The 25,958-nt window shown below is 36.2% G+C and overlaps 2 protein-coding genes across 2 annotated transcripts; one reads left to right on the top strand and one right to left on the bottom strand.

Annotated features, from left to right (window-relative positions):
- Positions 1-3,073: 3,073 nt before the first annotated feature.
- LOC135687580 (fibroblast growth factor 17) lies at positions 3,074-12,595 on the top strand. Its single transcript, XM_065204177.2, has 5 exons — positions 3,074-3,341; positions 5,178-5,211; positions 10,159-10,420; positions 10,943-11,046; positions 11,198-12,595. Exons 1-5 carry the CDS (start codon positions 3,247-3,249, stop codon positions 11,378-11,380), a joined length of 678 nt encoding a protein of 225 aa, XP_065060249.2. The 5' UTR covers positions 3,074-3,246; the 3' UTR covers positions 11,381-12,595.
- Positions 12,596-13,138: 543 nt separating this feature from the next.
- LOC135687589 (small ribosomal subunit protein uS10m) lies at positions 13,139-23,853 on the bottom strand. Its single transcript, XM_065204186.2, has 4 exons — positions 23,523-23,853; positions 20,114-20,313; positions 17,589-17,697; positions 13,139-15,387 (listed from the first exon to the last, which is right to left on the bottom strand). Exons 1-4 carry the CDS (start codon positions 23,637-23,639, stop codon positions 15,220-15,222), a joined length of 594 nt encoding a protein of 197 aa, XP_065060258.2. The 5' UTR covers positions 23,640-23,853; the 3' UTR covers positions 13,139-15,219.
- Positions 23,854-25,958: the final 2,105 nt, after the last annotated feature.

Genomic DNA, 25,958 nt, shown 5'->3' with positions numbered 1-25,958 from the left:
TTTATAAATTGTGATCCTGCTTTTGTTAAAGTAAAGTGACATTTTGCAGTAGAAACCTTGGATGAATGCTTATATAGGAGATACAGTACAGGAAAGATCTTAAATTTCTGAAGATGACCCTAGCATAAAACTTAAGAAAAGCGGCTCTTGCAATTGGAGAGTAGCCTTACGGTATAAAATATCTCTCAAGCTGTAAGATGATACCCCAAATTATAACGAGAACTTTATAAATCAATTTGAACAGTTAGATAAACCTTGAGAGCATTTAAACTCTTTAGCAGCCCCTTACATCAATGTGATTTTAAACCGTTTCATTCAGAACTAAGATTGTATCTATTTTCGTTTTGAGAAGTTTGTCTTTTTGAGTTTGTCGACACAGTGTGATATTGAAACAGTTCTGGTCTTGCCCTTCTAATTTCTTGCAACTGCTGCTTATACTGTGATAAGAATTATCTTCTTCTTACTCAGCTTGTTACTTGGCTAATACCAAGCAAGCTTCTCACGATGCAAAATATAAAAAATTTGCAAAGTACTAGATGTAACATACAGCATGTATATACTACCTTACATAAACTATAATGACAAAAAATTGTGAAGGCCTTTATCATATCTTGGATCGATCTTTTTATATTTAGATATAAAACTATTTTCAAAACCTAATAATCTAGGCTCTATAAGCAGTTTAGATCATAGAAAATAAAGTTTTATAGTTGAGTAATTGAAAATAATTTATAGTTTGATAATCGAAAAACACTTTATGGTAAAAAATATCGTTTGCAAAAGTAGATTTGCACCATGCGAAGAAATCTGAAAACGAAGAGTCTAGCTTCTAATACAAGATGTGGCACTGCAAGGGTGGTATGCATGCTCAGGCTATCTGTTTTGCAAAGGGGAAGATAAAGGCCACCCCTATTTACTTGGAATCCTTTGCTAAATGTACACTACTCAGTTACAAGAAAAGAACTTTAAAGGTTTTGCTGACAAACCCACGAGCCGCATTGATGTCACTCATGTCATCTTGAAGAAAATATAGACGGATAATGACGGGCACATCACTCAAATACAGAAGTTGAATGTTTTTTACAAAGTTTCTAAACTAACCAGTTTTCAGTTGTGATGTTCTCTGACGTAAAGCAACTGTTTAAAAGTTGGAAACTTTGACGTCAGAAGTAATCGCACACTAGCTATCATCTCCGTTATGTGGTTTCCAAAGCTTGGATAGCTTGAGAGTCTTATTTTTGCAACGATTGATCCATTGTACAGTAACTATGTGTTAAAACGTAAATCGATTGCACTTAATCTGTTAAGCGATTGATTGGTTGGCAAAGAACATGGGATAGCTGAGAGCCGGGAAAGGCTATTGTAGCAAGATGATCAATGGAACTTTCACAAAAATATATTTGTGATAAAAAGCTATGTTTGTAAAAGATGTGCATAACATACGGTAATATTTCATGGTCTCTGGAAAGGCAATCAAGAAATATCATACTTCTTCAAGAAAATCTTCTGTTTATAAGAATGAATATCATTTAAGCTTTTATTGAAATCTTATAGTCTACAAAAACTAGTAACCACAATGTTTGCTACCTTGTTTGAAATCTTCAAAAACAAAATAGTAGGCTATTATTTTGATGGTTATTCCTGAGACATTTCCAATTAAATGTCATTTTTCGTGAAAGACATGATACATCGTCGGAGAAAATACATCATTTGTGAACCCATAAACAGATGAAGGTGACCTTCCTGGTAGTTTGAAAGCTTCTTCAGCTATCTCAATCCATCCATGACAATTATGGCTTTCTAACGTGGTAGCCATGAGGATGTCTGGGGCAACAGGGATGACCCCCACTCTTGTTTAGGTTCTTTCTAAACGTGGTGCTGTGTTTCTCATGTGTCACCAGAATAAGGTGGTTATTGAAGAGTGTCACGTACTTTTCAAGTATTTTCTTACAATGGACGCCCATTGTAACTTTGTTTTCGATTAAGCTTATCATGAGCCACCATCGATCCTTGGTACCACCACCCTCTCTCCCGTCTTTTTGTCGTGCAGATGTCTCTAGTCACGAATCAACATTTTAAATTTGGTCCTTCATTTTTTTTAAATTTGATAGGCCAACTAGCTAATCTAGGCTTGCTAACGCCAGGGGTCGTTTGCCCAGCGCTCAGTGTGTCCAAATGTTAATGAAAGTATTTTTAGCCCCTCGCTCATGTATCTTGTCGTTAAAGACGATGTGTTCATGATGCTTATTTGCGTTTACGTTTCTTCCTATGTGAATTTTAGCTGTTGAGGAGATACTGGATTTCCAAACCAAATGAAATATCATGCGATTTGCGGTTAAAGAAAAATGGGTGCCTTTTTACAGGTCCCAGGTAAGCAGAGGTCTCCTTCCAGCTCCTATCATCAAATCTTTGATAAAAAATTGACATCTCGAAAGATAAAGTGATTCCGTTGGACCTCTAAGTATTGAAGAGTGGGAATCTACTGGAGATTGACACTGATGGCCTACAGGAAATGTGTACATTGAATTGATAGAAGACTCACTAGATCGGTGTATGAAGATGATGCTTTGAGCATGCCGGTTCACATGGACAATTCGGTCGTCATGACCTTAATTTCATAGAGGGCGATGGTGACACACTGCCCCTTTTCCCACCCCTCCTCCTCAAACCCTCCTCCCCTTACTGGACAATCGGCTGTTTCATCCGGTTTCACTTACAACCACACTCTGCAAGTTAAAGTCACGTTGTTGTGGTTGCTGACAGGTTGCTAAGAAACTCCTCCCCAAATCTTCTTATCCGCTATGAAATTACAGAAAAAGGAGGTCTGTAACATTTCTAAAAAACTTTGTTTAAAAGATAAGAGAGTTCTTTTCTAGAGGCCTTTCTATATAGCGCGAAACCATACCGCAATTGATTGAATGAGACAGAGACAAAGGGATAGTGGGCTAATTCAAGCTTTGTCCAGTTATTTCCTCAAAGGTCAATCAATTTTTGTTGGTATCGACCTATGATGAAATTACCTAATTTTAGTGGTTACCTGCACAACAACAATACAACAAAGCCTAATGACTATAATTTACTTTTTAGGGCCATAAAACATCGCTCGCACTTGCCCGGTCACATTTAAAGAGCGACGATACCAAGCAAAGTACGGAGAAAGATACGAACGCGATTTGCGGACACGAGGCTATATTCCATACTCGATTTTTGAGCACTGCGGCAAGACAAGGGGGTTTGGCGTGCGAAATGAACATAACTCGAGCTCTCTTTCGACTACGGATTTGGAAACAAAATGCAGGGATTCAATCTGCTCTTTCCATTTTAATAATTACAACATTAACGTAAGTAACTTTTACTATTTCATTTATATTATTTTCATGGTTTATTGCTGTAAAACCATCCTTTAAAATGTTAATATGGATTATCAGGATAGTATATGCTAGAAAGTAAAAAATAAATAGCCCAAATCCTTTGGAAAGTTGTGCTGCCAATTGAAAGTTATAAAGAACTCGGCGTATTTCCTGGTGTTTTTTAAGCGCCTTCAAAAGATTCTATCGCGAATCCCGGAATGATTACCTTGAAGCTTTAGAAATTACTTTCCGTTCTATTGCCACATGCCAAGAGACAAAGGCATTTCAACGATGGCACTTACAAAAATATCAATGCAATAACGATAACAACCTTCTATTAAGGTCATTTGCAACAACGCTTTGTAGCAGCAACGAATACATACAAATATTCTGATTATTTGACTTGTTCGAAGAATTTCAATGTAGCTTTATATAATGGTCTTATTTTCAAATGTTATGCTACATCGATGAATATGTAATTGAAGTTGAAGATAAATCCATGAAAACAGTCCACAGGCTAGCCTTTTTGTAATGAAAAAAGAGTTATGGGAACAACGTCTGCTTCAGATTTAAAAGTCTTTGGGCTTTCTTTTTCATGTGTTAGAGTCTGGCGATTTTAGCAAGAAGTGCATATTTAAAACGACTTCAAGATAATATGTCCATAAATCATCTAGATAATATATGATTTTTGCTACCCAAAATAATATCCCCCTCCCCACATCATGATATTCGTTGGGCACTTTTCCTGGAGATTCGCTTTCGTTACCCGTATATTGATGTGCATACGTACACCGGTCCTTGAGGTTGCATAATCTTGATTCCCCTGTTGATATACAAGTATTACCAGTACAAGTATATAGTACAAGTATTACAGGCTATACAAGTATTTTTCAACGTTTAAATTGCATTCTTTCATGCCTGTAATACGATCGTTAAGGCATAGCAATGCGGAGAAGATTAAAAATACTGGTTCAGTCGGCATTGTGACGAATCCCGGAACTGTTTTCATGGCAAAATCTTCGTAGGCGTGTCATTGCACGAATCCATACGTCATGCTCTACTTTCGCCAGCCATCATGGCAACATCTCATGGCAACATGTCGGGAAGGTAGAAAACTGGGTGGAGTAATTCTTTAGAGGTCTCAAGATAACATGCCTGCTGATAGATTCGATACACTGCCCAAATTTCAATTGACGTCCCTTGATCTCTTTACCACAGTTTCAATTAACGTGATTTCCAAAGAGCTATCGCTCGAAATAAAGTCTTATTCGATAGCTACGATAGCTAAGTTAGCTCTTATTGGGATGGTATTTAGGGCGTAGAGGAGACGCATAGGTAGGAGTTTCCAAGGGGATCAGAAAAAAATGGGATGGGGTAACAGTCACGCCATGGACGCTCTATGCCAAGAGCTATGTGGTCACGGGCACATAAAACTCCTTCATGGGGTTTGGAGGCAAAGCGTCTGTGACGACTTTTAGTCTATTAATCATAACAACATACCAGTTATGTCAAAGTAAAATGGTAACTTAAGTCAAAAGGGGATTCTCCACACCAATCGACTTCCCTACCATTGTCCCTATAAATGTTCAGTTATTTCAACATTATTTGGGGTTGCCAAGAAAAAACATCCAATTTTGAAAGTAAATTTCATTTACTCATTTACCAATATTCTAATGCTTGGCGTTAATTGAAAATGATCCTGTCCCCTTTGGGTCGTAAAACACAGAAATGAAGGAAATCAGACAGAAATAATTTATTAATTCTAAAGATTTCTTCAAATGGCGTCGTTATAAAATAACTGACCATGTTTAATTGTCTTTCAATTAGGCTGGCCGATGGAAAGCCCACAAGACTGCTACCGGTAAGTTGATTTATTAAAAATATATGATGCTCTTATCCCTATTCTGTTATTTATCCTTGACAGGAAATTGTTCAGCCCATTTCATTATAAAAAAAATGTACAAGTATGGGTGACTTGTTCCAGGAAATGTAACAAAGAAGGGATCGTTTGTGCCCCGCCTCTTTAGGTTACCCAGCGACCGTTAATAAACAAAAAAGTTTTAAACCTGTATCAACAACATAAACTACAGCAGCAATAACAAGCAAGACAATGAAAACAACAAAAACAGCGATAACATTGAAATGACCCTAACCCTAACCCTAAACCTGTATCAACAACATAAACTACAGCAGCAATAACAAGCAAGACAATGAAAACAACAAAAACAGCGATAACATTGAAATGAAATCACATGTATTTGTGCTTAAACGAGTACAAATATACAGCCGCCTAAACGAGTTCAACATTTCACATCGAACAAGGCTGAACATTGATAACTTTAGCAAAATAAGAAAGAAAAGTGGGCAAGGTGTAGAAAACGACCTTTTGCTCCAACTAACTGTCTCAAACTGGCAATGGTCTTCTATCTACGTGTTCTTGTAGCCACCGTTTTTCAAAACACAGGTATTAATTCACCTTTCGGAACAACTTCCCCTTTTTTAGAAGTGTCCCTTCCTTTTGAAAAAGTCTCAATTTCTTATGACAGTGCCATTTCCTACTTGTACCCCGCCATTTGTGAATGATTCCTACGTCTCTATGCAGATTTATCAAGGAGTCCTTAACGTACAGACTTTCATAGGGCCCCCAGTCAATGTGGGGACACTTTTAAGTTCCCCCCGTCTGATTTTAAGTGCCAATTAAGAATACTAGATCGGTCGAATGGGGCCAAAAATTTTGAGAATTTTAGAAAATAATCTTATTAGGTTTAATAAACATTAAAATCCCCTAACAATTTAATATAACCAAACAAAACTTTCCTGGGTCATTTCGACGTCTCATGGGGTGGTTTCAATTACGTATTCAATGTACAACCTAATTTGGACTCCTTTTCTGATGTAAACGATATATCTGGAACGATGGGATCCAGTTTCTTTATTTCTTATTTAATTTCATAAAGTACAATTCTCTTCGTAAGCCTTTTGGACATTTCGACACACACTGATAAACCAAATCAGATACAGTTTCTGAAGATTTTGTTGAATACTTAACCGCAAAAATAGCGTCGCCTGAATTTGACCCATGTAAAATGGATGCTAAGCCATATGCGTGTATGTATCCTCATGGAAATACAGTTCCACTACCAATTGCAAACAACATCATCAAAATTTATTCGAACATATTTTTGCCAACATTTACCTGTAACAAAGGCCGAATTGCAAGTGCCTTTGCACTTCAGAAAAATGTTTGGAATGGGTGAAGTAACTTCGATACCTAAATGCGAAGTCGGTAACTTGGGGGGGGGGGAGCCTCTATTTTGCAGGCTGCATCGAGTTATTTTGAGCAAAAGAAGCCCCGGAACAGTACGAGCTGGAAGTCTTCTAGGGGGTATTGATACCATGTTTCTAAAAATAGCTCGTAAAAGTACGCCTCAAAATGGAATGTCATCTTTTTCTGAAATATTCTAGTGGCGCGGTGCTTCTCTTTGCCTTAAGCGTCTAAATATCAAGCACAAGTTTCGTATACCACGCACATTGCCTGAAGAGTGGGTGCATAAATATCGCAAACAAAGCATACGCAACGAAGGTGCTATTTTCAATTAAGCAAAAAGTGCTATTCAAGGAATTCGATAGAAAATGAGAATGAGGTGCGTACCCTCTCCATGATTATGTCATTATCGTTAAGGCATCGTGACTTTCTCAAATTTAGTTTCATTACAATGTCAACCTCTATTTGAATCTTTAACAAACACGATGAGTAATGAGCAAAGAAAAAGGTTTTAATGATATCAATCAGTGACTGGCTCAAACACTAAGTAATAAAAATTGCCACTAAAATGCCTTAATTGCTGGACGAGATGACGAGGCCTATTTCTCATGATATTAACTTCAAGGTACTGAGCTTTCCGGCTTGAAACCTGCGTTCCGAACCTTTAGTTAAGGGGTCTGGAACACAGGCTCTTCTGGCCTGCAGCTTGGTAATGGAAACTTTTCGCAATCGTAATGGCCACTAATGTAACAATAACAACAAACCTGGAACATTTTTGTCAGGCAATAAAGTTAAGTCAGGGATTATTATGTCAGGCTAGAAAGCAAAGCGCTCAATACGACCTGAAAACTCAACCCTGAGTCCACTTCCAGAAAAAAATCAACGTGACTTTGTAAACGAGACAGGAGCAAAATAATCTATGGCGAAAAAGGAGGATAAGATACGTAGAAGATACAAGAACAATTTTGTTAAAACTGTACTGTAGGTTTGACCGAAGGAAAAATTGTATTATATATTTACTGTCCGTTGCTTCTTGAAAGATTCAAAGAATCCCTGTAGAAATGATCAGTTATTCCTCGGGTAAACAGAGCTTGGAGTATTTTCAGCCTTAAGCAAGCAATAAGATATCAACGATGTGAAAATGATGACAGCGGCAAGATTAAGATTATTATCATGATGAGATTAGGGCTTGACAATATTCAATCGCCACTTTGATACACTAGCAACAAGTAACAACGTTCTTTGATCAAGGCCACGAGGGTTGATTTTAACCAAACCAAAATCACCTCTAAGAATCTGCTAACTTTAATATACACATGCTTTTGTTCACCAGCTTTGCCTCTAATGCAAAGGAGATTACATGTAAGGAGAATAAAAACTCGCCGGGTCAAATCCGATCTAACGGTACCAATCAGCAATTGACAAAAGAGTCTAATTGTGTAAAAGAGCACGAGACGAATAGCCTAGGGATCAAAACTAAAGTTTATCTACGAGGAACGTACTTAAAATCAATCGCACTCTTTACAGTTCGTTGTTCATGAAGAGGCGCTTGATTCTATGACCAAATCTAATAACATGCTAGGCTAATATAAAATCCACAATATGGGTAATCCTATACTGGGGGCAGACTGTTAATCGTTTGCAACTGGGGATTCCTGGATGATCTGCCTTAGAATGAGATTTCAGCCTCGGTCTCGCTTTCACAAGTCAAATCGTAAGAATAATATAGCGTAGTATCTTATTGACTGAAAAATGATTTACAAGTCAAGGCTAAAGAGACCAACTATTGATGCAATTTCCTCACACAAAGATCAAAAGATCTTGGCGTTTAATACTGTTTATGTATGGATTTCCTTCCCAGACGTACTGTATTGGAAATATAGGAAAATCCTTGATTAAAGAAAACAGGATGTCGCAAAAAGCACATCGGCTTGTCCGTACAGGTCAAAGTTTTGTACATTTGAAATATGGTTATACTGTAACATACAATATATTCAATATCCTAGTTAACAAGACAGGATCTCAGTTTTGAATGGATGGCGTAAGTTTTCGTTTCTGAACAGAAGGCGGTTATGACCATTTTCCAATGTTTCATAGAGCAAAAATTGCTAAACCGATCGGCAGTTTTGTCAAGTAGCTCTCTTTTTCTAAATAACTGCAATTGTCACTTTAAAAACATATTGAGTGGATTTGCTATGTCCATCTAATACAACGTGCAGTGGCTATACCAGTTACTGCAGTTCATAAATTACAGCTTCGCGGCAGGCCCGTCTCATTTACAAAAGGGGGACTTGAACTCCCTCAACACTGATCCGTGCAAATTTGGAGCCATAGGAAAGGGATGATTTTTGCTCTGCTATCTGTAACAGTTGCGGGTACATTTTGTTCCGTCACGGCTCCGTTTTTGAACGAGACGGTGTAAACAATTATCCAAGAGGATTTTGTCACGAATTCATAACGAGGTATGAGCGTTGCAGGCAGTCGAGGCAGTGATGCTGATACGAATTTTACAGGCGAGAACGGCTGTTTTATGCAGTTTTTTAGTAATGTCTTTGTGCTATTTTTTGTTGTTTTCCAGTCAAAAATTTTAGCGTGGCGATTTTGTCCCCTTAAAGAACTCTGTGTAGCAAAGAAAACTCTTGTCAATCTGAATAAAGTTCTTATCAGTCGTCCTGTCTTTGTTTGCTTCCTCTAAAATCATGAGTGATGATATAGATAGGAAGTGTGATATCTTATTCGCGGAAAGTGTTGGTCACGGCACCATAATAAGACAGACGGTCTCTGAAAACTCTCGGCAAGCGGTACTCTTTCTAACTCCAAGTGAGGGCCGTCCGCATCTAAAATGACCCTACGTGTATATATTGCCTTGCGATTTCAGTTTGAATTTTCAAACTTTCCGCTAATAAACCTTCAGGGTTAAAACTGTATTACAATGACTAGGTATCGATTGGCACTTATGGGATTTCTGGCGTTAATGAGGTTCTGCATTTGAAGCCTCATCTTTTGGAAACAGAAGAATCCTGAAAACCCAAAGTATGTCAAGGAATGTGAGCCTGCGTCACAGGCCACCAAGGAGACTGAAATTTAATTCTAGGCTGTATGCGGCTGAAATGACAAATATTTCAGAATCGCAAGAAGTCGCAACTTTAGGGAATGCAAAAAATATTTGTGAATATGATCAAAGATGAATCTCAGGTCATAGGGAGTAAGTGTGGGAAGAAATGTTTGTGACAAACCAAATCGACGAACCAAAATTACAGGGATTGGGCATCTTTTTGCCCAGATTGTTGAGAAATTCTCCAAATATTGCGTTTTGCTGCCAGGCTACCGTCGCCTCTAAAAACGACGCAAAGAAAGAAACATGACATCTTTCTTGTAACTATCTTCTTAATTTATCAATTTTATCAATGTATTTTTATCAACGAAATTTATCAATGAATTAAACGATTATGATCCTCTTTTTGCGACTTATCCTTTTAAATGTACGTTGTTGGTTAATGTTTATTCTCTAAATTACAATCAATATTCTGTATTTTTCTGCAGAGACATGCTCTTGAGAAGTTCTATCATGCTATGCTACGGACAACGAGCACAGTTGACTCAGAACTTAAACATACCCCATCTCAAGGCACAGGAATAAACCAGGAACAATTTAGAAGGTTTTACAAAAGCCAATATTCGACTCTCAGCACGCAGCCACGTGGAATTACGACAAGAGTACTTATATATTCGGTAGCAAGCAAAGGGTACTTGACAGTATCGGCTAGGGCTGTAAGCGGGAAAGGATCACGATTCTCAAAATTCGGTAAGTTGAAATGGTTCGAAGATTCGTCACCTCAGGGGACGAAATTAGATAGTACTAACAATATTGACGTCTAAAGGAGCTCTTTAAACATCGATTAACAGCCACCCAAAATTATTTGTCATCGAGGTCAATTAGATGTGAATTAAAAATATTTCCGAATATAAAATGAGTAGCATCCTTTACAGCCCATTTTCTCCTGTGTCTGTTTTCCAATTTCTTTACCTTTTGTTTCTGTTCCTGTTTTTCTCCATATCTGCCATGATTTGCTCTTTTATTTGCTTAAAATAACCTATTCATTACCAGTCTCCAGTCTAGCGTAAAAACTTAATGTGACTTTTCCAGGTTAACCCCTCCTATTTTTTATTTCTAGACAAACACTTAATGCTTTTCCAGTCCATATTAAAATGTTCCACTCTTCAACGAATATAACAAACTATCGTTGACTATTTCCACTGATTTCACTATCTGGAAACTAAGCAGCGCATACCAGTTGTAAACCCTTTCTTTCTAATTTCTCCACAGCTGTCGTAAACATAGAAAGCATTGGATTCGGCAAAGTACGATTACGCGGAGAAGCTTCAAAGAATTATGTTTGTTTCGACGACAAGGGAAAGCTCACTGGCAAGGTAATTTTTCAACTTGCTATGAAATTGGCCTATCGATGGCGGTAGAAAAAATTCTTCACAGGAAACAAATATGGAGTAAAAAAACACGAGTGTTGTTTTTGTGATGGATATGCATTTGTCATAATTCTAAAATCTTTTTTGTCTTTTACAGCCATCCGGAGACGACAAAAACTGTATGTTCAGACAATTTGCGTTGGCAAATCATTACACGGCCTTCCAATCTTGCACCAAAAATCCACTTGTTGTCGGGATCAGACCCAAAGGCACAGTAAAAAAGGGAGCAAGGACTAAAATTGGACAAAAAGCAGCGAAATTCATCATCGTTAGATTATGAACCTTATTATAAGACATCTTTGATGGCAGTTGGATACACCCAGATAGCCTTTAATAAAAACCCATGCTCGCTCAATTCTTGCTTAATGTTCGCTTACACCAATACCGTACTTGTCCTTTGAAAATAAAGAAAACGATATGTTCCAAAAACTAAGCTTTTAAAAAATAATAGCTAAACCAAGTAAGGTAGTACTTCTAGATACTTGTGAATTATAAGCCAACTGCTTGCAAAGAATGTTTTTGCTAGAGTAAAAATCACTGGTTTACATGAAATCGTCTTTGAAAGCCGAAGCACCAGTGTCCCAAATGCCCATATTATCTGTAAGAAGTTTGGCGTCATTGCGTCACAAACTGTACAATATAAGGGAACAATAGCAAGCGTATGATTTTAACAATCAAAAGTTTTTCGTGGCATTTTAATGTACCATGAAAGCAATCCTATATCTTAACAAGCACCTAAAAAGTTGGTATCTGTGTTAATAGCGATGTAGAAGTGACGAAATTTTTAGAAGCCTTTACCCCGTGTTCACTAGCTCATCCGGAAACTGATGCTGACTGCTTTCAGTAAATCAGTGGTTTTGTTCGAAATTTTAGCCTATACAGAAGAATTCATTCGGACGATGTGTCATATTTTTATACATTTGACGTGCTCACAGCACCTATGCAGTATTGTGTCTATATTTATACATATATTTTACGTGACAAGAATACGAGTGAAGATTTAATATAAATATATATATTTATTTCAATTTACCAATTTAGAAGAAAAAGTATTTATGAGAATATCTAGGACGATATGACTATGTAAATATGCTTATATATAGCAAAGAAATACCTGTGTCTTTTCTTTAAAAACATGCTGCTGAAATATTCAGGGAGGGGGGGGTCTTACTGGAATATGTGCAGAAGCATCTATAAAATTTGGCATGCAAGGTTTAATAAAACTGGGACATTGGCAAAAGAGCCGGGGCTTAGGCCCCGTTAAAATATCAAACCATATTGCTACCAAAGTTTTTCAAAATCTTTACAACAGTACTTTAGAACATTCAGCTGCAGTGACAGTGAAAACTTTTGATTTCCTTTTGCTTCTCTGCTCCACAATATAATTTACTTTTTTTGATTTTTTATTTTTTGATACATAAATAGAATGTCTTGGCACAACCTTGACATTAATCCATTAGGCATTTTGAAGCAATAAAGGCGTAGCATTTCCTGCTTTCGTAAATCAATCCGGATTTCAAGCTTGCTCTTATAGCAGGTTTCTTATAGAAAATGTAAGCTGTGTGAATATTTTCAGAAGAAAATAAATGAAATAACAAAGAATAAATAAAAGCTTATACGATAAAATGGTCTCTAAAAAGTCAGCTGCGTGCAATGAGCAGCCAAGCGTTATTGTCTCCTGGTGACAGTGGCATTTGGGCTTTAACTATACACCCCTGAGTCTTGGAACCTGTCTAGATTAAAACTCAAACCCATATCTGTGAAAAAGAAAGAGTTTGTTTTCCAAGGTCATTAGTCACCGATTGTTAAGAGCAAAAAGCCAGTCTAACATCCCATATTTTCCTTCAGAAAATCTTCGGATCCACATCTGGATAGATTTTTTTTTTAATTTTGGGGATTATTCGTCATTCGAAACAATCAGACTACAAGCTACAAAATATTTTCATTTACTTGTACAATCGTGAAGTTCTGTACAGCAAAAGAAGTATTTTGGCTTATCAGATATTGAATATAGAAAAAGTCGAAAAAATACACAAAATCTAAGTTACACTGTCGTTTTTAAAATTTATTTATACCATCTTCAAAAATAACAGTATCAAACGAATTTATAAACTAGGAAAATGAATCATGTTTTTTAAGTGCTTGAAATGCACTATAAGCAAAAAAGCAGCTCTAGCATCTAAAATTCAACTCAAATTGCAAAAAAAATAAAAACAAAAACACAACCACTAATTAAGTGAGGCCATAGCTAACGCATTCTATGCAAAATGAAATAAAGATAACTTTGCTACATTGTGGCATTATTTAAAAACTTTCCTTTACATTATGAATAAACTTCATTCCTGTTCTTAATTTTTCCCTAATAGCTAAAAGACGCGACCTGTAATGAGCTCAGGTTTGCGCAACCTTACAGGCGTCGGGGAGAAAATGAAGTTAATTTCTAAGCGAAGTTGTGATGTCGTTTAAAAGAATCTGGAATATCGAGAAATACCTAGCTATTCATTATCTTTAAAATAGGTGCAATAAGCCAAATATCAGTGTAGCAAGGCCATTTGCAAGTTATGAAGCCAAGTTGTTTACTGTAGAAGGGTATAGTACGTCAACAGAAATTTGACGCAAACAGCCAGTACACAATAACCCCTTAGTGCGATGAAAGTATTGGAAATTGAATGATAGTCTTAACATAAATCATTTTAAAACAATTTCTAAATGCAGTTACAGTTACGAGTAACGCAATTTAAGCGATAAAGCCAATAAAATTACCCGAATTGCACTAGGGGTAAAACACTTAATCGGATACACTCCCACTAATTTAACTACGATGAGATAGGCAAGTTTATGCAATTTAATCTTTAGATTTTGATGCAATTTACGAATTGAGGTAATTCGTGAACCATATGGGATAAAATACACGATTGAGCAAATAATTGATCGCTACATTGTTTACTGGTTCAAGGCAGAAAATCGATGATAATTACTGGATTGTGATATGGAAAGTGAGGCATAGTACTACATCAATGATTTCATTACAATTTAATATCAGACTTATCAAATGATCAGAAAACTTAGTTGAACTTCATCAGATTTCGACACAAAAAGATTAATTAAAGATTTCAACCAGAAATTTACCAGAAAATAAGCAGATCTGTGGGCAACATAAGTTAAGGGAATAGGCGATGTGTGTAAATGGTAAAGTAACGTAAAGCAGACCCAATAAGCGGACTGTGATGGGTGGGCTGCCCAAGGAGCGGCCTCAGCTTTGTCGGGCTAAAAAGAAGCCGAAGAAAGTGATATACAGGATGCATGGATAAGCGGTAGGGCCTCCTATCCCACCTGCCTTAATTCAGGAAGATGATTTTCACAGTTTAAAGGGACTTCTAAGCCGTGAATTACGGACGGATCATTTGGAGGAAGTAAGTTAGCAGTTATCCGTGAGATGGTCATTGAAGGACATATCCTTACAGATGAGCACCTCAAACAATCACTTTAAGCTGTGTATACTTTTAATTGGCATAAGAAGTCCGATTGTTAAGCCAATGTTTTTAAGCTCTTAAAGAGAATAATCCAGCAACTTTGAAAAATCACATCAATACACCTGGATGATTTACGGTATTCAATAAATTCACTTCATAAAAACCGAGTCACATGAACAGTCTTGTTAACTAATTAAGGCGAGGGATGAGTGTCATTTTCAAATGTTACTTATTCACTGTTGGGAAATACATGAACTTACAAATGACAAGATTGAAATAAGGCAGAAGAAAAGTGAGTCTACGAAGGTACCAAAGGAGACAGTTACTGACAGCCAAAAGGATTAAGTCAACGCCAAAATTCCGAAGCCAACACTTATCTGACTGAATTCTTAGAAATTTGACATAAAATACTATACGCAATATAAATTGTCATACGAAACTTTGATAACATATTTTCATAGGGAATTACGGGCAATGGAAAAGACGTTCTGATCAATAAGATCAAAATTAAGTCAACATAATCTTTTCTCCCAGTAGCAAATTAGAGAACATTACAGCTTTTGTGCACACGTGCTGAGAACACAATTTACTTGCGAAGGAAAAACTTAACAAAGATGTTACCATTGATAATGCACAGGCATTTTCTTTATTTCGACTTTTCTATTCTTTCGTGAATTATTTGGACCGGAGGCCTTATGTACTCGGGGACATCTAGAACCTCCGTCTGCTCAACGTTCATGCTGACACCTTCGGGCAAATTTCTCTGAATATACTCAAGAAAAATGTCTGCAGTGTCGCCAGTTAGTTTTTGCAACTAAAAAACAAAACAAGACAGTATTGAAGATGATCTAAAAAAGAACATTCAGATAGGCAGCTATGATTAAAGGTGGGAACAAAAAATAGGAAAATGTTGATGATCTAGCATGAAAGCAACTCTGAAAAAGTTAAAACAAGACATGCGTGTATCAAGAGAGCCAAGGAATATAGAGAGAAACCTTTTTAAAGATTATGTGGATATAGAAGAATGCTTCAATCTGAATTGGAGACGTTGTCGGACACCATCTGGTATACTACTTATGGAAACGCAACTGTGGTTGCCTGATGATCACATTAAGTGTGTGTCACTTAGAACCATCCTGTTCTCTACATCGAAGCGTGTACAGCTAGCGCACTTAAATGAGAGACCGGTAAAGCTTTCGAGAAGTAATTTTTCACTAGCACTTGAGAACAGATGGGTAAAGAAGCTGAATTTGTGTTCGCTTATGATTTCAGATAAACAAAAAACTGATTCACCTATTACCACTTCAAATCAGAATAGCCAGACAGAATATTTGAATAAAACAGTAACAACTAAACGCAAGAAGCGAAAAACCATGTAGTTTATAACATTGAATACCCAACTCAAATTCAATAAAAGCAAATCGAAACTTTCAAATATGTTTGAACTAAAAACATCCAGAATGAAGAGGTAGGGTGGTGGTTGAGGTAGGGAAGTTCAATCACTTTTGCCTAAATGGGATTAGCAAATTTCAAAGGAGGGGTAGATAAAAAAGTATAATCCCGCGAACTGATGATAAAGTAGATTGTATTATTGTATAAAAACAGACACATCGACCTACCAAAAGATTCATGTAACCAAAGTCGGTTCAAATATAATGAAAGGCAAAAGCAAGCAATTTTGAGATAAAGAACTTTGTTTTAGGATGACAGACATAGTAAAAAAATCCAAGAAGGTACACGATGGCTGAAAATCTATCCAAGGCACTCCTTTTGCTAGCCTTTATCTGCAAACTTCAAATTTGACCTTGAAACTGTGCGTAATATACCGTATAAAAGATACATCATAACCCTTACACATGCATAAGTACAGCGAATCCAAAAGTAACTTAGGCCAAATTGATCAGAGCCCGCGCACAAGAAAGGTAATGAAAACCGTTCACGTGAAACCACTGCGCGCTGCTAAAGGCGGAAACTGTTCACGTGTTTTTCTCTGTGCGCAATTTGATTGGTCAACTGCTCGTAGTCGAGTGGCTGTATGCCACTTTTACCTGTGTCAAATGTCTTTAAAAAAGCGAGGACAAGTCCTTCATGACAAAACTGGGTTTGTAGAAAAGAATTGTTTATTCAGTTCGTAGCAAAAATGAGAGCATAAGGAACTGATCTCAATCCAAGGAATAAAGCCTTTAAAATGAAAAATTACACACCAATACAACACGCCCCGCTTGTCGATTGATAATTCCATTATTAGCTAGTATCACAAATGCTACAAATTTAAAGTCATAATAGCAAGCCAGTATACCATCACTGATAATGTTTAGCGCTTATTCTAGGAGTTCGAAGTTTTTAGGCACTGTTACGGAGTCGGGGAAGAGGGTGCTGACGGGCACACCAATTGAAGAAAAATCGATTAAACAGAACATGCAGAAGTATGGTTCCTTGCTTATAGCTGCTTATAGCCTCAAACTATCGAATTACCACCCTTCCTTTGTTCAATACAACGATTCTATGACTTGAAATAACCAGATCTTTACAAGTTTTACAAAGCACGAAAGTTCAAGGCAAATTCCAATTTATACTTCCTGCGGGTAAAAATCGAAACAATTGAAAACATACCCCAGAATCACAGTGAAAAACTGCGGGAATCTGTTGCGGCAATAAGTTCCTTTTGTTTTCATACGCCTTCCTCGTGGTCGTTGATTGTTTGGGCGCCATGTTTTCTGGGATCTGATTACAGGGTAAAAAATTTTTGGAGCAGGAACCCACTAACTATTAAGGATTTAGGTAGGTTTTTCAGACAACCAACAATTAATGCAAGAATCCCAACCCCCCCCCCCCCCCGTCGAATAAGTGCCCAGAAAAACAAAGGATGTGAATATAGGAAGTGTCAAGAGGAAACTTATAGTGTTTAGATAAACAAAACTATTTGCATCAAATGCCTTGCATTCTCGATTATAGGAATCGTCATGCCAATTTGATAGTTTTGCAACAAAGTAAAAAAGATGTAAATTTCAATACCTGAACCATCCTTCCGTGGGTTCTGACCTCATATTGAGCTTGGTGTTTCTTGTAAATATGTGGCGATTTTAGTAAAGTTCTTTTCTCAAAATGAGTCTCTAATATTGTCCTGTGAAAAAAAGATACCAATATTTTACAATCATAATGATAAAATGAAATATTAGAAAATTGCCAAACTATCGTTTTTTATTCGGATTTGGACGCAGTTCTAACAACTGATATCAGTGCGAATTAAAACAGATATGAAGTGGAGGATTTCAAATATTATTTGCGCCTTAGACAGCACAGCAAAGCTGAAACACAGAAACATTAATTATACGATATCAGAAAGAGTAAAAGTCTTTGTCCATTCAAATTTTGTAAAGAGAGTCTTTTAGTATTTATCAGACTATAAAAACCAGCTCTTTAGTTAAATACAAAACACAAAATTATATTTTCTAATCATTTTGCTTTAATGAAATTTCAATTCGTTTGTAACACACATATCACAAAATGGTGGCAGATAAAATCATTAAATTTGACACAATCCCAAAATGGCTTCAATTTTCATCAAAGAGAGGAATTCTACATTGAGTGCCCTCTCAACAAAGCAACTAATCTTTAATTAGAGCAAACAATGTATGCATGCATGAGTACTGCCAAACAGGTCCCAGTAAATGAAGGATATGAATATTGAAGGGTTAAATGTATGTAAAGTAAACAGTGTTTGAATAAACAAAACTCAAAACACAATTATCAACACCATGTATTGCTTCCTTAATCCAAATAATGTTTATTGAGTTTTAAAAATTGACTTTTCAAAGGGATTTAATGCATTGATTAAATGAAATAAAATTCAATTTTTTATGAGATAACAGATTTTCAATATGCACCTCCTTGAGAAAGCCATTTCCTTGATAAAGCAACCCTGTTGATAAAGCAACCCCCTTGATAAAGCAACCCAGTTGATAAAGCAACCCCCCTTGAAAAGCCTAACCCCTTGAATAAGTATAAATTAAAAAAGTTTAGGAACATATTATTTGGCAAAACATTACCACATCTACAAGACATACTTTTGTGACAAAGGTGGGATAGTCACCCAATATTGTAAGCTACAATGCCTGCCAAAAGTCTTGGTACACGACACTAAATTTCTGAATATTCTATACTGCACCCTCTCCCCCTCTGAACAATTTTGTTTTATGCAAAGTAAAGTGGTTTGGTTTGGTCCAATGGTTTTATTTCAGAAAAATATGAGATATAACACTGAAACCAACATTGTTTTAGGGGAAAAGGGTTGCGGTGTTGGTCTTTTTTACTTAAGACATTTGATATTTTCTAAAAAGCACCTTAGCAACTGGGCGCTGCTAGGAAATTAGAAACATTGGAAGCTGCCACAGAGGTAACATGAAGCATGAAACCACAGCCAAGCAACTCCAAACAAGCCTAAAATTGCCTAAAAATGTTCTAGCAAAAGGACAGAGCTTCAAGAAAAGAATGAAGATAATCTTGTTTTGGATAAAATTCATTAATGAAGAGAGAAATTTCTGGAGTGAATATACAAATACAAAGAGACAGAAAATATTTGCCTTAAAAATGTGAACAAATTTTTGGTAAATGTTATGCCAAACTGGTGTGCCAAAAAGGATTACACATACTCTGCAGCTGATAGAATTTGAAAATTGTTTCAAAAACTTGAGTAATAAAATTTGAATTACTGATAACTCATTAACCCATTAATTGAGTGAATTGACACAGTATGTCAATTTTGATAAATTTAAGATAGAAGTAGGAAGCTGTTGGCAAATACTCTTGCATATCATAATAATGAATATCAAAATTTATGTATTTTTTGAAAAGCTTCTTCCATGCTACTCAGCTCATCTTAAAAACTGACAGATGCTATTTGCAAATGGCAGGAAATGAAAATAAATGGTAAGGTTCAGCAAGGGAACTTGCAATCAATATGAAAAAAGAGAAAGTATGATTAGCAGCTGATCCAAAGTGAGATACCTAAGAAATAAATATAAGTTGAAAATCAGTCTACAGAGTCTGATGTTTCAAGGAAAGGATCTAGAAATATCTTATTCATAATTTCTTATTCTTGCTGTATATATGTTGATTGATTGTACTTAATAGCCACCCATTCATTTTACAGAAACAGATGAAAATTATATGTTGTTTCTTTGCATGCCTCAAAACATAATTTTAACTGATAGCAAACCATTGCATGGATAGGCAATTTGAGACAGGGAAATTCCCCTTAACACTGAATCATATATTAGCAAGTATTGTATAGTTTGGTCATTAGCTATAAAATATCATGGACAAGCAGACAATGATAAACAAAATTCTGCTATTTACCAAGAGAGTGTTATTTTCTTAAGCATTAACCTGATATCCAGTTCTGATAACCAACAATCCTATTAGAGATTTGATTACTATGACAATTAGTTTTAACTAACTATTACACTCTGACAATGTCTCTAAGTATATTACGACTTTTAATCAATTTCTAAATCTGTATAAATCTGACAACATCATACCTTCTTGAAATATCAAGATTCAGAATTTTTGCTGCTCTAGTGACAAATTGGGTATAGCTATCCAGAACTGCTTCATCACTCCCTTTTACAACCAAAGTAACAAATGAAAAAAGTCTGTCTTCATCCATCATTTCATCTTGACTAAGTTCATCTAATGAAAACTGTCTTTTGAAAAGTGTGTTCATTTTCAGGCCTTGAATCTAAAAAATAATTGTTTTCATTTAATTTTAGCATTCTTGCAAACTACTGTAAGACATAATAAACATAAAATAAAGCAAAAAACCGGTTATAGTCTAAAGGAATTCATATGAAAATTTTATTTACAAACTTTTTCTCAAATACCCCTTAGATTAAAAAAATAAACAAAGGAAATTTATGTATGTTGTTGAAAAGGGTTTCACCACTGTAACACGTTTAAAGCAAGTAGTTTTATTTGATAGCACTGCTAGTTTTTTCGCTTCTATGCAGCTTGGTACTCAGGGGGTTGTTGTGATGCATTTATGTGACAACCTTATGGGGTCTAAATCATGTGCCTGGGTACATCTGAGGTGTACCTGTCTGTTAATAACTGATAAGGTCTGGGAAGAGAACTTCCCCTCCTTTAATTCTACAATGGCTCCCTTTTCTCTTTTCTGAAGTATGGCTTTTATTGAATTTTTTTGCTTTTAAGCAATCACCTTGATCATAATGTTGAGAGGTCTATTTTAAAATTTCATGATTTTCTTTGGCAAATTATCAAAATGCATCCAATAATGAGGCATTTGACCACTTTTAACATTTCCATAGAAAAATGCAGGTGTTGGCCAGATTGGAAAGTTTACCATATGCCTTCCAGATATTGAAGGATACAATTCAGAAAAAAGCTAAACAGCGATGAGAATCCAATGTTAAGAGATAACAAGTGGCAGATATTGCCTATGCACTTTTTAGTGTAGTATACAGTTCTCTCTGGGCAAATTTGCTTCTCTGTATACATATATACCCTATCTCATATTGGCCTCACAAATCTCCTTTATTTTTGGCTTGATTGTGCAAAAAATTCAAAGAAGTTTCCCAAATGCACAATAATAAGACAAAAACTGAATTCCATGCTTCTAATTCAGTGCCCAAATACATATGTTTTCAAGAAGGATGGTTTCTATGACAAATGCAGCCAGTTGACTTTTTTATTAACTAAAGGTATTTGATACAATAAGTGAAATGCTCTGCATTATACTGAAAGTAAATTCTTTCAGCAAGAAACAAGAAAGTTTGTGTGTCATTGAAGGAACTGTCAATTACTGCTAGATGGAAGGATGACCGGGCTCTGCCAATTATCCGAAACATGTCGTCATTATAGAGTTTTGCACAATCTGGGTTGTCTAAAAGATGTTGACCAATGGCAGAATCACTTGTTTTAACAGTGTTTCTAGACCTACAAGAGAGGGCAGTTTTGTTTCTTATGTTGGAAGGAACATGCTGTTTCATCCTATCCCCGAATCTTTGGGTTGTGCGTCCTACGTAGCCAGAATCACACTGCCACGTTAATTCATAAATGACAGAACTTTTTTTGGTTGGTAGGAACGAAATTCTTTTGAATGGATGGAAGGGCTCTTCTTATATTTACCCTTATATTTATTCCAAAGACCCATATATCTACTTTATAAACAACTTCACTGTATAAACATATGTCGGCCTTTTTTCAAGTTTTTTCTAGAAAGGTTCAAGAATGGAGATTTTTTAGCATAGAAAACCCCTGGTCCCAAAGATCTTAAAAAGTGTCAACTTACAGACAGGACTGAAAAATTATTTTCAAGGCAATGTAGAAAATAAAGTGTAACTGGATTTAGGGTACCAGGGACCAGGGTTAAACAAACAATGTCAAAAGACAAAAGTTCTCCAGTATGCAATGTTTCCGTTATTTTGTGTCATCAAATTTTGCAGCACCAAAACTTATTTGGCTATTGCTATTTTTCCAACCTGAATATAGGAGCACCTTGAAAATTTTTTACTGCCAAATGTCATACCAGGGACTATTTCAAATTTTCAAATTGTGGTTGCTTAATGTCAGGGCAAATAAGATCAATATCTTCTAAGATTGATTAACACTGGCTAAGCACAAGGCCTATCCATCCAACAACCATTTAATTTTCAGCAGTTTTTTCTATATTGTATATTTGAATTTTTGCAGCTATTTCTAGATAATGACTTTGAAAAAAGCAAACATTTAGTCTACTAAAGCTTTTCGTCTGACACTCTTCAGAGTTTAAAACGTCAGAACATAGATCGAAAACTCTACGTTAGGAAATATATATACCCAGTTGTGGATCAAAAATAGGCCAATCAGAAACACGAACACATGACTGTTGAGGTTGACCAATCAGTGCCGCTTGCCTATTAAGAATGTTACCAATGGAGTCCTAAGGTGAAAACGAACTCATTATCCCAAATTTCCCAATGCATTATCCAAAATTCTTAAGGGTATGGTAAGAAAAATTTTCTGGGGCCTCCTGCCGTGGGACTTTTCTTTGCCCCTCTAATCTTTCAACCCTGGCTACGCCACTGGCAATGGTAAAATATTCAGAGGACCATCTTATCCTTATTGGTAACCTGGAACAAACATTAAAATCCAGTAGCAGGTAACTCTTGGCAAAATGAGGCCAGATCATCCATCTAGACTTAAATAAGAATCTTGTAAGATCTGGTTGCAAGTGGACTTTAAACTCAGCTCACTACTTTTTTTAATGTACTAATTTGTAATTTCTTTCTTCCTTTCTTTTTTTTCTCCCGACTCTACTGCTAAATGCAACCCATTTCCTTTTCTTTTCTTGTTTCTTTTCTTTCCCTTCATTTCTTCTCTAATTTTCCTTGTTTCCTTTTTTTATTTAACATTTTTCCTTTTTCCCTTTTCTTTTTTCCCTTTTCATTCCATGGAAATTGAAGCATTTCAGTTACCTTCCAGGCGGCGCCGCTACCACGCTACTTTATTGCAAATAATATCAGACTCCAAATAATATCATTTTCTTTTTTCATTATGTTTTTAAAATATTTTATTCTTATCAACTCTTAATATCAAGTTTGATTCACAAATTATGCTTCTCTTAAAGGCACCAGCGATCAGCCAGAAATGGGCAACCTGCTTTGCAACAGTAAAAAGTGTGACTACTCGTGGCTGGGACACATCCCAGCAGTTAATTCCGTACATAGGTCTTTGTTACCTAAAAAATGAAGCTAATTCTGGCAAAAATTGTTGATGAGCTTGGGTTTTGTTATGTCAAATGAAGAAAAAAGAAGACAGCAGACTGCCGCCGCCCGCCCGCCGTCAAAGAGGAGCAGTCCTAAAAAACCAAGCCATGGCATTTACAGCCTACATTAAAGTTTCATTCATTTAGGCTCAAAAAGAAAATTTGAAATCTATTGAATAACATACCGTTGAACATCCTGAAAAAACTGAATCACAGCATCGTGAAAACCCAGTCAAGTTGCAACCTTCACGTCTTAAAACTCCTGTGCAAAGGCGCGTGTACCTTGCGATTAAGGCCGCCATTATTAGGAATTTCTTGCCTTAATACCTAAGAAAAGTTTCAGAAAAACATGTTTCTCTGAAAAAGTTCAGATTAGTATAGTTGAACCTTATTCCTAGAAGAGACTGCAAAATCCTCCTTCTTTTGGAAGCAAATTGCTTGATCAGAGCACCGACGCTACACAGTAGGTTACTGATAGACCACTATCGTCCAGTCAAGTGTGTCGTAAAGACCATATTTTTAGCATGTCATGGTTCTCAGGCCTGCGCTAACCTTTCTCTGTTCCTCCAAGCAACTCATTAAAGATTTTCACCAATCTTGAAAATTGCCTAGCCAGCCAAAATTTTGTCGCTAAATTATATATCAATCAAATTTTGTTTTTCTTACGAAATTTATTTGAAAAAGACTTAAAGGTCAAAATGGCATAAGAATTTCCTCGTTCAAAAATATGACATGTTAACGAAGACCAGCATTTATCGGACGAGGCTGAAATTTCACTGCATAGCCACACGTGATAAGTTGCATAAGAAAGACATGGTCTTGACGTCATGGGCAAAATGACCAATCGTTGGATGGCTATTCACCAGATTCGCAGATAATGAAAATTCTTGCAGAAATCTTTGGATTGCTACTGTTTTTCATTTCCACAAATGGCTTAGATAATGAAAATCCTTGCAGAAATCTTTGGATTGCTACTGTTTTTCATTTCCACGAATGGCTTATCACCTGATAAGTTTCTTAGATGAAAGGGACTTGAAAGTTAAATCCACACTTTAAAAATAAGAACATAAACAGCAAAAAAACTCGTCAGATAAATTTTCAGCGGATAAACTTCGTCGTGACTTCTCAACTTTTCAGAATTTCGTCGTGACAAAATTTCGTCATGGATTTTTAACACAAAAATAGCAATATATTACCAAGACCTGAAGGTTGCTACACCATACATACAGGTTGTTTTATATTCAATCCCGGCTAGGTACCGGCTTCGTGGAGACTTGGGGGCTTGAGTATCGCTGAGTAACCCGTTCAGAGTTTGGCTCATCTCCCCAGGCAACACGTCAGGAAAACCAAATTAAAGCGCTATATTTCCCAGTTTATACGAAGGTGGAGTCAAAAGAGATACTTTTAGCAAGATCAGGGCCTAAAATAAGCGTGGATTTGACTCACTTTGTGGGGTTGTAAATTAAAATTGTGGAACTGTAATTGTAGAAAGTGTGGATTTGTAAATAATGCATGTTCTTAAAAGTGCAGCATAAAATACCATTCGAAAAATCTAAGAAAGTAATGGGAACATTTTTTCAATTCGAAGTGAATGCCTAATCCCAGCCTCATGTATTGCACTCATTTTTTATAAGAAAATTGCAATAAGAAATAAGCAATGAAAAATTAATAAAGAAAAATTAAGAAACTTCACAGCTCGAAGCTTAAGTACATGCGGAGAAAAATCAAATGCGCCTTATGATATAGTTGTGTGCTATTTTGAAGTAAGATGGACTCTGTATACAGCTTTAACTTCAAGACATCATCTCAATTTAGTTTGCTTTTATGACTTGCTTCAAAAAAGACACTGAGCCTTAAGACCAAGACCGAGATTATGATTTCCTGCCCGTAATGTACTTTGGGGTTTATGTGATATCTTTCAGTAGATTTCAGAAAAAGTTATAAACCATTTCAACTAAGGTGTTTTAAAATGGAGAAGCATTGAAAAGATTCCTCTCAAGGCTAGAGCAGCTGAACGATGATAAGCCTCTCGGTGGTAGCTGGGAGGAACATTCAATTGGGAATGTTGCATAACAGGGACTATAGTCCTCCCAAACTTTTTTGCAATAATGAGTTAGAAAATGTTTTGAAAATTTACGCTAACGAACGCATTAGTAGCAGTTCTGCTGGGAACACGTTTTTGTTCTTTTTGATGGTGCTTTATCTTGTGTGGTAAGATAAATTTGTATTTCATCAAACACGGTTTTGTATTTTTATGTTAATTGAAATCTTCTCTAAATCGTTATGATTATGAATAAGGACAGAAAGAAGCAAATATTTTCCGGAGTGTTTTCCGGTGTTTCAAAGGGCGTGGCCGTGAAAAATTTAGGGGAAGCCTCTTAGTCCCGTCCCAGCCACTCCCTTGTGGGCTGGTCCCAGTGTGACCTGATCTAGCGTAATATCAACATGATATTGGCCAAAAATCGTCATTGAGCATTAAATCTAGCATAATTTGGAATCTAGCATAACTCTGGCATAATTCTGATATTATTTAAAAGAATCATTGTTTCCATTGATCCATTGTCTATTGTTAGCAAATGGAAACACTTTACACCATCATCTGTGGTTTCATTTTGGGAGTA

Source organism: Rhopilema esculentum, chromosome 10, assembly GCF_057945365.1.
Source record: "Rhopilema esculentum isolate cy_ngs chromosome 10, ASM5794536v1, whole genome shotgun sequence".
Taxonomy (NCBI): domain Eukaryota; kingdom Metazoa; phylum Cnidaria; class Scyphozoa; order Rhizostomeae; family Rhizostomatidae; genus Rhopilema; species Rhopilema esculentum.
The sequence above is the reverse complement of the archived record's forward strand: the minus strand, read 5'-3'. Positions and strand labels throughout refer to the sequence as shown.